General features: G+C 35.2%; 1 protein-coding gene across 1 annotated transcript; it reads right to left on the bottom strand.

Moving 5' to 3' along the window:
* Positions 1–3,537: 3,537 nt before the first annotated feature.
* Positions 3,538–12,112, bottom strand: LOC7491038 (casein kinase 1-like protein HD16). Its single transcript, XM_024591121.2, has 17 exons — positions 11,656–12,112; positions 10,124–10,581; positions 9,668–9,793; positions 9,506–9,579; positions 9,312–9,381; positions 9,173–9,228; positions 8,941–9,012; positions 8,727–8,821; positions 8,475–8,541; positions 8,273–8,402; positions 7,942–8,160; positions 7,719–7,858; positions 6,111–6,285; positions 5,921–6,011; positions 4,573–4,730; positions 4,263–4,451; positions 3,538–3,922 (listed from the first exon to the last, which is right to left on the bottom strand). The coding sequence occupies exons 2-17, from the start codon at positions 10,523–10,525 to the stop codon at positions 3,863–3,865; spliced, it is 2,124 nt and encodes a 707-aa protein (XP_024446889.1). The 5' UTR covers positions 10,526–10,581; positions 11,656–12,112; the 3' UTR covers positions 3,538–3,862.
* Positions 12,113–12,189: the final 77 nt, after the last annotated feature.

The raw sequence follows: 12,189 nt of genomic DNA, 5'->3' as shown, positions 1-12,189 counted from the left end.
TAGATATGGCTAGAAACATAATAAAGCAAGTGAGTGATAAAGGGAGGGCAAAAAAAGAATTTGTAGTGGGAGACTAGGTGTACTTAAGGCTACAGTCTTACATGAAAAAATTTATGGCTCTGAGGAGGAATATGAAATTGAATCCATGTTATTTTGGTCCCTATAAAATTATTCAAAAGATTGGGACAGTAGCATATAAATTGTTCCTACTATCAGCAGTCAATATCCACTCAGTATTTCATGTCTCCTTGTTTAAAAAGAAGATTGGAAATAATGTAGTGGTTTCCTCAACTTTTCCAATGAGATAAATCAAGAAAAGTGAAGGTGAATCATGTGGCAATATTAGAACAAAAGATTATGGAAAAAAAAGGAAATAGGTTGCAACAGCTAGAATGATCAAATGGTCAAATTGTTTTACTAAAGACTCGACTTAAGAGGACCTTGAAGAACTTCAGTTGTTGTTTCCAGATTTTGATATCCATTCTTGAGGACATGAATTTCTAAAGGGGAAGAATTGTTATAAACAGTGTGAGTTAGCAGTAACATGAACAATAAGAAATAAGAAGAAAAGGAATGGCGAGAGAAGTTGTTAAGTAGAAGGAAGTTAGTGTATAGAAGCATTAAACACGTGGGGATAAATGTAGTTAGTTAGTTGGAAAGATTAGTTAGTTAGTTAGTTAGAAGGATTGTATAAACAAGGCATGTGATGTACATGGAACTCAAGTCTTATAAAGTATTATTTCTGTAAATTTTGTAGAGTTATTTTTGTTGGGTTTCCCGAAACACATACATAGCGAAAACAGTAAATTTAAGATTTTTCAGGATTCTCAAGGATCTCATTAGATAGATCTATAGTTGTTTAGGGTTTATACAAAGATTACCTGAAGATCAAATATTCTTTTCGGTTTTGAATATTTGCTTTAAGGCTGAGTTGTCGCAAACCATAAGTTGTCTAAATGACTGGCCTCTAACGGCAATCCGCACAAATCATTAGTGAAAAGTCTCATAAACCCTTATAGGAGATAGGGATTGTTATACCTTAAAGTTCTAGCTCTTTTCTTGTGTTTCTTAGGTGTTTACGTACAATATTTTTTTTACTCTTATCTTTTTCTCTTAGAAAATAAGAGGTATAGATTTCTATTTATAGGGAAACCTAAAAACCCTGTAAATAGTAAAATATCAATTTGCCTCTTAAATAATATCACATATATTATTTTAGGCTAATTTTAAAATTTTATTCAATCAAGTCCTTACTTGATTATTTCTAAGTCTAGAATTGTAATCTCAGGTATTAATTATATTCTAGTCTTCAGTTTCTAAAACTTATTTACAATCAAGTCTCACTTGATTAATCATCTCATTTTAATTTTTTACCAATATTTTTTATGTGTGTGACCCATCAAGTTCCTTGATAAATTGGCTTAAATATAAATCATAATCCTAAATAAAATAAGATTAAATAATTTAATTTATTATGAATTGAATAATTTATTTATTTATATTTGAAGATTAAGTACAATGTTTAGCAACCTGTCATAATCCCCTAAATATTAGGAAAGTCATAAGTGATTTGACTTAACCTTTCAGTAACTAGTTTTTCTGTGTAATTATTATCCCTTCATCATGAATGTTCTGATTTAAATATTATAACATGAAGAATGTCTGCTTTGTTAAATCATTTTAGTTCTCAACATTATAGTCATTGATTCTTTGAATAATATTTTGAAACTCTTTTCAAAACTCATTTCATCTTGGCCAAGAATTTAATAATCAATACTATTTGAGAACAGATAAAACATTTTTCCTAATTCACCTAAGGTAATGAATCATCTTTTTATTACTCAAATACATCCATATAGTTTATGTTATACTCAATATTTGTCCATTTGTTACCCTTGATTAGGATGTGTAGTCAGAATCAAAACATAACACTCTCTATATAAGATAACTTAGTGATCTCAAGATTAAGGATCACTTACACAATTATTCAAGAGTATTTCTATAGACATAGGTGATCTATCCATATGAAATTTTCTTGCGGGTCAGTTCAATGTACATGTTATCTAATAAGCATCTACATATTAGTTCCAGGTATCCATCATACATCGATTCATGAGAGCATTTGCTTCCTTTCATAAAGAAATAAACATAATATGTATCGGTCTTCACAGATCTAATTAATATCTAAATTTAATAGAACATTGACTATAAACATTTAAGAACAATACTTTGATGGAATAGGAATATCATAATTATAATAACTTTATAATTTTCTTTACAAAGAATTTTTATCTCATGGGTTTTATCTCTACACTAGACTCATTAATTAAATATTAGATTCATTAATCAAATATAAATAAATATTAAAGATAAAATAAAATTTTTATTAATAATAAATATGTTCTACATGAATAAAATCAGTAATATGTATAACCGATTTACTTACACTTTCTTCTCTCATTTCTTCTAACTCTCAATCTCATATTCTCTTCGCACCAACTCTTTGTTAAGACTAAGTTGTTAACAGCATGACAATAAAATTACAGGTGAAATCCCAGCATTCTTCTCTCAAATCTCTCCTATTCGTGTTATTGAAGGGCCGATCCCAAACAATTTATCGAGTCTTGAAAGTCTTCAAATACTTGATCTTTCAAACAATAACCTTACTCGACAAATCCCTGCTAGTTTAGGGAGAACTCACTGGAGTGATACATGATTGATGATCCCAGCGATGAAGATATATTTTCCTTTGACCTTCTATACTTTCTTACTTACAAACCTTACTTCACCCTGACAAAATAATTAGAAAACCAAGAAAAATTATGGCTGTTATCTGGGAAAAGGTATCTTCCCTTCCAGCACCTCGGCAGATATTTACTTCCTTAGATCTATCAAAGAATCAATTATCAGGCGATGTTCCTGATAGTATTGGAGGTCTGAAAAGCTTGAAATTGCTGAGCATTTCCTATAACAAACTCTCGGGAAGAATACCAATCAGTTTCGGCGACTTGGAGAGCTTAGAAAGTTAGATTTGTCGGACAGCACTCTCTCAGGAGAAATACCACAAACGTTCGAAAAGCTTTTGCAACTTACTGTCTTGGAATTGAGTGACAGCAAGCTAAAGGGACGCATTCCGAATGATCCTCAGATACATTCAACGATCAAAGTTCTTATGCTGACAATAGTGGGCCCTGTGGAATGCAAATTCAGGTACCATGTGAGAAGGAATCGCCAAGGTTGAAATTGACAGAGCCAACAACACAGGAATGTGAAGGTAAGGGCACATGGTTTTCTTGGAAAATGATGGGGATTGGATTTCCTTTTGGGTTTGTCTCAACAATTTCAGCTATGTATGTCTCTGGTTAGGTAACCTGGAAACCCTAAATTCTCTTTTCAGCTCATCCCTCTAGCAGAATAAGGGGGGAAAGGGCAACAATTTGTCGTGCAAGCACACCCTCTTGTGCTCTTTCTATCTATGAAATAGCAAAAATAGCAAACATTTTTAAATTATGATAAATCAAGGCAGAATAGCAGTAATAAAGCACAACAAGGCTGCAATAGCCAATAACATTATATAAATGTTTTCAACTGTTGCCCCACCGGCTCATACTTCAGCTCATGGTCGGGGAACCTGTCCTCAAACTCTCAATTCATTTTTTTTTTTATTTCTTTCTCTCTTTTTTTTTCTTTTCTTTTTTTACAGTCATATATGAGAAAGATCCTGTACCAGAAGCCTGGTTTTTCTTTAACATGCGGATGAAAAGCTAACCACCCCGTTCTGAGAATCATATTGAAAATAGCATCAGCTTCAAAATTTGAAACCATCAGATTCTTTTGAAGAGGCCAGCATGTACACCAAAATCTAGCAAACAGTGCGCCCGTAGCAGATTGAAGCAATGTAGAGATTTTTGGACCATTTTTCCTGCAAGAAGAAAAACATGGAAAATTGAACAATTAATATTTATTTATGAGAAGCTGAACAAAGCCACCACCTAAAAATAGACAAAACATAATTACGCCAAATTATAGTCTATTTAGTCACCCAAACATTTTCCAGAAAAGGGAGTCCAACTTCAGGTGGGCTAAATTTTGCATAGACCAAAATGCTAGATTGGGTGAGGTAACCAATGAGTTGCATATATGGCACTAAGACAGCTTGTCTGATTAAACTTTTTCTTCAGGACTTGCAAGCAACAACTCAGTACAATTTAAACTGAATTTTACTAGATACTTTAAGGCAGAGAAAACATGCAGAAACCTACCTTAACATGGGTGCTTGGGAAGGCAGAGGTGCGCAGGGTTTCCTGAGTTTCATCCACCATTTTTCGTTTTGGTATGCTCAATATGAAGGCTGCTTGATCAGCAGTGGCAGCCATAGATGTTATCCTGAAACCACTCTCCCATCGCCGATGGATCCCTTCGCTTGGATACAAAAAGTCAAGCTCCACAACCTAGTCCCAGTAAAACAACAATAATGAGGAGAAATCTGATAACCGGAAGGTAAAAGGGAAAATAAATGTGCAGGATTACCGGTGCATAAAAAAAAATCACAACCACAATAGGAAATCATACCTGATCAGAATATCCAGCATTCCTGGACATAACCACACCCCAGCGACTGCCAGCAGTTGTCATGGATGTGACATGAAAACCTTCTTTCCACTTTTTATTTATCCACTTGAAAGGAAAAGATTCACTCACTTTGTAAGACTGCTGGGTGTAAGGAGTTCCTACATAATTGCAGAAACTTCAGAATCTACTTACGTAAAAGTTAAGCCATTGGATCTCTTAGTTAAAAAGTTATTTCGCTTAAACCACCAAGAAACTGAGAAAGGCTCGATTCCAATAAGAAACATGAATGAAAATTTTCACAGCACCTCCTGAAGCAGTGGGAAGCCCTTTCCAGGCTTACTTTAAGATTTTTACTTCTCCCATGCACATGATATAACTCAAATTTCAAGTCAATTTGACAATCATAACCATTTCATTCATGAACCTCCATGTTAATCTACGTAGCAAAATCCTAATTTTAATAGCTAGATACACCATACTGTGATACACATGCCGGTACCCATGTTATATGCATGGAAGACTCGTTCCAACAATCAGCTTGGCAAAATGATGCATCTCAAAAAAGCAAAAGAACAATATGTAAGTTGCTATTTGAAACCTTTTTGTGTTCTATGCATGCCATGATGGCATGACACAACACTTTTAACAAAGGTAGGCTGCAAAAGTGCACCTCAACTAGCATATGCAACAAATAATAAAAAGCCACACTCGGGTTTATAAAACCCAACTAAATCACTTTACATGACCAGATAAAAGAAAATATCCATAGAAGCAAATCTCATTTCAGACAATACTAGGACCTGGCAATACCGCAATACAAGCCTTGCCCAGTTCCACTTTGTAGTCAGAAACATAACTGAAAACTTACAGCAATCGTCTGTTTTGCATATGACAGTTAGCAATTCAAAATCAAGGTGAGTTCAAAGTCCAACAATGGCACTTTCCTCCAATTTATTAATTTAGTTCTTCTAGCTGGCTCCCTACTAGCAAAGTAAAACTATAGAACCTGCCTAAGGACAAATACATTAGTCATGTTCACATGCAGACAGATAATGCCTTTCAATCATACTTGATGCATCTCTTCTTTACAAAAATTATCAGAGTATCTTTGTGCTGACATGTAGAAACATACCTATTTAGTTAATTACAATAAAATTAATATTAAGTACAAAAACAAGCAGAATTAGCAGTTGGCATGATGTAAAACAGTACGAGACTTCAAGTGTAAGGATCTTGGTAGCTTCCAAGTCCTCAATCATTTTTATACATTATGAAAACAGAGTTACCAATCTTCATGTACTAACATATATAGCACGCAATTCTTTATATTGTGGAAACAGTCACCAACCTTTGGACATAACAACCAACGAACTTCCATTACTTGCACCAGCTATTGAACTGATATAGTAATTTTTTTCCCACTGTTCCATAATCCAATCCTGTTAACAATCCAAACAATTTCAAAGATGATCAGTAGTTCCAGTCACACATAACTGTGCGGCAAAAGATGATGGCAATTAATTTTCTTGAATTAATACCTTGTGCAGGAAGACAGTTGACAATTCATAAACCTGAGATGTGAAGCCCGTTCCAGCATCCATGATTAAGGCCCAGAGATTAGTTGAAGAGGCAACACAGCTGATATATAATCCATCTTCATTACCCTTTTCTACATGCTGGCGCAGCCTTGAATCAGCTACATTGTAGTGGTATCTACAAATCCAAGGTAAGAAAACAAAATGATAATGCTGGAACAAGAAAACTGAGACTATTAGGAGTAATAAGTTCAAGGAACAAGAAGACTGATAATTAGAAAAACCATAATGATAATGAAATTACTCTATGGAATTTCATATTATAGTTCTGATTTTCAACTGCAAGAAGAATTCTATCTTCAACTTAAAAATTATAATATTAAAAACAAAAACAGAAAGGACATGTATATTTCACACTTTGGTCATTTCAATGACTGCCAAACACTATAGCCTATGAAGAACGATACTTTAAGATATTAATAGGATGTCCTGTAGATGGCTATTCTTCATGCCATACTCCTTAATTGAAAGCAATGCAGAACAAAATGTTTCTTGGATAACCTTGAGGGTTTTGGCATAGAGCCTCCCTCAAAAGTCTTCTTAAACCCGCACACGATACTAATTTCTCAAGCTCACTTCTTTTAGCCTTTTCAATCGAAATAAGTCAATTATTGTCACCAAAATATCTGGATTTGTTCCATCACCATTACATGCTTCTTGGAAAATGAATGACATTTCTTAGTTAAGAATGACAATTACCTTATCTGATTATATTTTATTACTCAAATTGTCTTATTAGTTGAGATACTTTATAGGGCTTTCACATTGATCAATGGCGTGACCTCTCACTATCATAGATCTTCACAAAAGAAAATTACTTTCCAGCCATACAAGACTAGTGTTCTAATATCAATCATTGGAAACACAGGAATATCCTTGAATCCTTCGCTTCTTTATCCTTTGTCCAGCAAATCTGACAATGTTTGTTGCGACAAAAGAGAAAAAAGTTTATGAATTACCTCTTTTTTTTTTATTCTTTATATTCTGGTGTTCCTTGCAAATTTAGTCTGTTTAGAATTTATCGTCGAAATATTAATGCTACTACATAGAAATTACAGCTTATTTAGGAACTAGAATATTTGTTAGGAGTTTACTATTATGATCATTTCTTTTCCCAATTAGCTTTCAACTTTTACTGCCTATAAAAGGGGCATGTATTCTCTGTAACCATAGGGACTTTAATAATAAAGTACACCACACCTAAAACCTGGAAAAAATCCATAGTTATCCTGCATCAACATTTCCACCACATTTAACAACCATATCAAACCTAAACCTTCAACTTTAATCTCCCCTCACCTTGCCCCAATCCCCCCCCCCCCCAAGAAACATGAACACAAGAGACAGTTTGAAGCATAAAAAAATCTAGTCATAACAGGAATTCAAGGACAGACAAACAACCAGTAGCACTTTCTTTCACACCCATAGCAAATGATAAAACCAGCTCAAATCAACATACAGAGGCAATGCTCTGTGAGCACAGAAAATAAGAATTGTGAGCATGTAAGAGTACAAGCAAATGTTATATGACCGTGCCAGAAATAAATATACCTCTGCTTCATAGGTCGGCGTGCATTGTAAACAGAAATCCACTGTGTAGCAGGACTCCCTAATCGTACTTTCTTTTTTGGTTGCTCATCCTCTTCCAAGTTTATAAGCAATCTTCCGCGTTTTTGTCCAACCTGTCCAACCTAATTGTTTAAAACAATAATAAAAGTTCAGCAGGTTGAAGCATCCTATCAAGCTCAGGAAAAGAAAAGGAAATCAAAGTTGCCTTAAGAGCTCCGTCAATTCTAATTGGCCTTAGTGGAGTGCATGGCTCAATAAGACTTTCAAAGAAAGATATCAGCTTGGAATAATTGGGCTCCTCATCAAACTTCATATTTGTAACAGCTTCAAGCAATTGTTTGAATGGGGCAGGACAAAAACAACACATCAGCTCTGGAGATGTACCCATCTTTTTCTTACAAACAAGAAAGCTCTTGTTATCTCCCTGTGCATTTTAACAAACAATCAGATAATGACAAAAAAAAGAAGTGGGGTAAGAAATAGAATGAAAAGAGCATCTTAATAAAAAAAAACCTGAAACAACAATGTAGACTAACCTGATAACCCTGCCATGGCAACCTTCCTTTTATAAGAAATATTAATGTATATGCTAATGACTCAAGATCATCCCTCCGACTTCCAGTCCGACCTAAATGTGCATGTACACTTGCATACCTTATCGTTCCCCTGCCGGACAGATGCGTCAATATTTGAATATTTAAGTATAAATTGTTGAGCATATAGGAAAAAAATCCACACCTGAATACATCAGGCCTCTGATCATAATCAACATGCTGACCAGAGGAAGCATCTTTCCATCTAGAAGCTGAACCAAAAAACATTAAATTCGCCAGCAATAAATACAGATATATAAATAGCATGTAGTACAACTTCAACCACATAGAGAAGAGCAAAAATCTCATGTATAAATTTAAAAATAAATGTAAGTTGTTATGATACGTAATCGTGGTTGGCACTCAAGGATAGTAAGAGCAAGGAAAGACAACATACCCAAACCAAGATCAATAAGATATAGCTTTTTCTCTTCTGCGGTTCCAGGTTGACCAAGTAAAAAGTTTTCGGGTTTGACATCTCCATGCACAAACCTTGTTTGAGAAGAGAACAAATCATGAGCAGCGGTACTTACATTCTAATCGAAATTACTGAGGCAGGTTGATAAATAAGAACGTCAAATCCTGAACCCATGGAAACATAAACGGCTTACCCCTTCATGTGAAGCTTTTCAAGAATTGATATAGCCTCCACAGCAATGCAGGCTGCCATATTTGGTGACATCCTGTAGCAGGTACTTGCATATTAAACAAGGAAAAAAAGTGACCCCTATAACATGGACACAAGGATGTCATGCACACATGCATGATCATGGTGTCAGTGAATGTGTGTGGCTGCGTGTAGGTGTGAGGGAGAGGGAGAGAGACAGAGATGCTCTTTCTTACGATTGGCCAAGGGAATTCCAAACATCCCAAAGACTGGGACCAAGCATGTCCATTACCTGAAATATATATTTGATTTCTTTCAGACACAATAAGCAAGTTTAGAAATTTTGATATGGAGGAACTCATAATCAAACCTCACCAGAATATAGAAGTCTCCTTGACGACCCTTGTAATGTACCCAAGGAATTCCATAACATCCATTTAAGGTGCTTTACAATTCAAATAGAAAAGGAGCAGATCAGTGAAGAGTGAGGATCAGATGATAGATTTCAAATAAGTTTATTATTACATGATTTTCATATTTGAATTCAGATAATGAAGGCAGGTGCTTACTTGTACACTTGCCACTCATAAGGAGGGCCATAATTGCAACCTTTACTATTTCTGTGCTCAAACTTTAGTGCCACCTGTAAAAGAAAGGGAACGGTAAGCATCAGACTCAAAATGGTTATGTTTTCAACAACCTAGGACATGGAAATGAGCCATCGGTCATACCTCAATTGCATCTGGTCCAGTTCTATCACTGCCTCCACTAACTCTTCTGCCAACATAAACTTGGCCAAAACCACCCTTACCCAACTTCCTTTCTACTTTGTACACAGGAGAACTACCCACTTGCACCTGCACCCATTAACAGAAAAACTATCTATTTGAGATAGAGATTAACTATATATAAACTACTACAAATTTTAGAAAGAGATTATTTTTAAGATGAACTTAAAAGTAAGGACATGCAACCTGACCAGAGCTTAATTTCATTAATATTTTTCAAAATGATTATCATCCAAATATTTTCAAACAGCTTATTCCACATAAGCTGAAGCAGTGGAGACGGCAATTTATTAATTACAAGGAAAGGATACCAGAAGAATACTAATAAAGACAGTTTTATACAACTCTGTGATGCACACAAATAACCCTGCAAAGATAGAAAGGCAAATGGATGATTACCCTCTCAGGAACTGGAGTAGTGCTTCCTTCTTCTTCGACTGCCACTACCTTTTCTGCACTTCCACCCTCCATCGCGATATCTTTATCTGCCACCACCTCTAATCTATTATAACCTAGTTCAGCAGCTCCAACAGCTGCAGGTTCAACCTGACAAGGTTCTGGGTCTAAATCTATCAACCTAACACCCCGGCCTCTACCGGCAGCAGTTGGCCTCGTTGTTGGCGAAGCCCCTTTTGCTACACCTGCAGCATTCCCACCCCTTCCTCTACCACCACCAGCTCTCCTCCTGGTCTTGTTTTGAACAGGCACCGTCAAATTTTCTGCTTGATTGTTTGGTTGTTGGGGAGGCTGAAGATCATCAAGGCGCTTTGATCTCCGGGCTCCACTTCTCAATTCTGGCATCCTCAGCCCATGCAAATCACATTCCACTTGATTCCGCCAATATCCCTTCAAATCTCCTGTAACAGAAAAGCCAGATACTCATAATTTATGACATACATGCGCACACGTGCAGACACATAAACTGCAGTGGGGAAATACAACATAAAAGGAAATGGCACTAGAAACAGAAACATTTGAGCAATCTAATAGAGCATGTTTCACACATGTTTCTTACAATAGATATATGCAGTTAAAATTACACATGAATGATCAAAAAAGGAAAACACATAAACTGCCCATGCATACCCTTCAAAACAGACACGTATCGGTAAAGAACCAGTTCAAATGCAACACAATCGCGCGCGCAGAACTGATACATACATGGAAACCCCCTCAATCAACTACAATTCAAACTTTTTAGCAAACCCTTATCAAAACAAACAAGTTGATCCAAGTTTTTCTTTTTCTTTATCACAACATTGTATAATTCCCAATCACAACAAACAACACTCTCAACAACAAACACCAACTGCAAACAGGAAATACATAAACTAATTCTCATTAACATATGCATATATCAAAACACATATACAGTAAGAATGTTCAGTTGGGTTGCTAAAACAGATTAAATCTTCATAGACAAACATTGACAAAAGCAAAGGTGGCTTAATTTAAAAGCAAATACAAGATAAAAAGATGGTATTTTCATATCCTAAAACATGAAGTAAATGGTATCTTTTATATCCCAGGACATGAAGCAAATGTAGCTAGAAATACCCACAAAATCTAAACAATTGCTTGTCATTCCATTTCCAGAAAATGATGTTCTATCATTTCTTTTCCATTTAGTCACTCACTCTTACTTTATACCAAAATCATATCGTCTTAAAACTAACCACACAAACATATCCAAACACCAACAATTGAATCCATAACAAAATAAAAAAGCTAAGTTTTTTTTCATCTTATTTCAAAAAGTTAAAATCTTTAACCATTTAACAAACAATCTGCAGCCCGATCATCAAAAAAACTAGAAACCCTTTTGTTTCATAACAAAATCAAAGCCGATCATCAACAAACAAAGCAAACACAGATATTACTATCATCAAAAAAAGAAAACCCGCAAAAGAAAAACAAAAAAAAGCACTCACAGATCGATCTTCGATACAAACAAAAACAACAACGATCGGAGCTATGAAAAATAAGCAACCGATTGTTCCTAGATCGCCCCTTTATTTTTCAGATGAAAAAAAAAAAAAAAACTTTTTTTGTTTTGATAGATAAGGGGTTGTTGTTTGGATAGAAAAGCAAGAAACATAGAGAGAAGGATTTGATTTGATTTGGGCAAAGACTCTCTTTTTTGGTGTCTTGAGTTTGTGTTTTCTCTTATTACAATGTGTCTTAAAATGATAGAGGGTGGGGATGGGGGTGGTGGAGTTCTTGTTGTTGTGTCTGGATGTATGTGTTTCTCACTCTAGAAAATCTCTCTTCCTTTCCTTTCCTTTTGCCAAGGAGTTAAAACCAAAAACTACTCTCTCTCTCTCTCTCTCTAATGCTATCTAGGAAGGTACTCCTCCTATCTACCACATAATGTATATTTTGTATAAAGAAACATGAGGTATGCAAATGTGGCTTTCTTCTAACCAAAAGGATATTCTAGTGTAGAGAGAAGAAGAGATATGGCT

This window comes from Populus trichocarpa, chromosome 19, assembly GCF_000002775.5.
Source record: "Populus trichocarpa isolate Nisqually-1 chromosome 19, P.trichocarpa_v4.1, whole genome shotgun sequence".
Lineage (NCBI taxonomy): Eukaryota > Viridiplantae > Streptophyta > Magnoliopsida > Malpighiales > Salicaceae > Populus > Populus trichocarpa.
The sequence above is the reverse complement of the archived record's forward strand: the minus strand, read 5'-3'. Positions and strand labels throughout refer to the sequence as shown.

Bases quoted from the DNA above. Each gene is read 5' to 3' on its own strand.
- LOC7491038 (XM_024591121.2), bottom strand. From the start codon at position 10,525: ATGCCAGAATTGAGAAGTGGAGCCCGGAGATCAAAGCGCCTTGATGAT. The intron at 9,013-9,172 runs GTAAGAAAGAGC...TACCTGCTACAG, and splicing joins TGGAATTCCCTTGGCCAATC to GATGTCACCAAATATGGCAG. The intron at 4,452-4,572 runs GTATGATTTCCT...TACTGGGACTAG, and splicing joins ATGCTGGATATTCTGATCAG to GTTGTGGAGCTTGACTTTTT.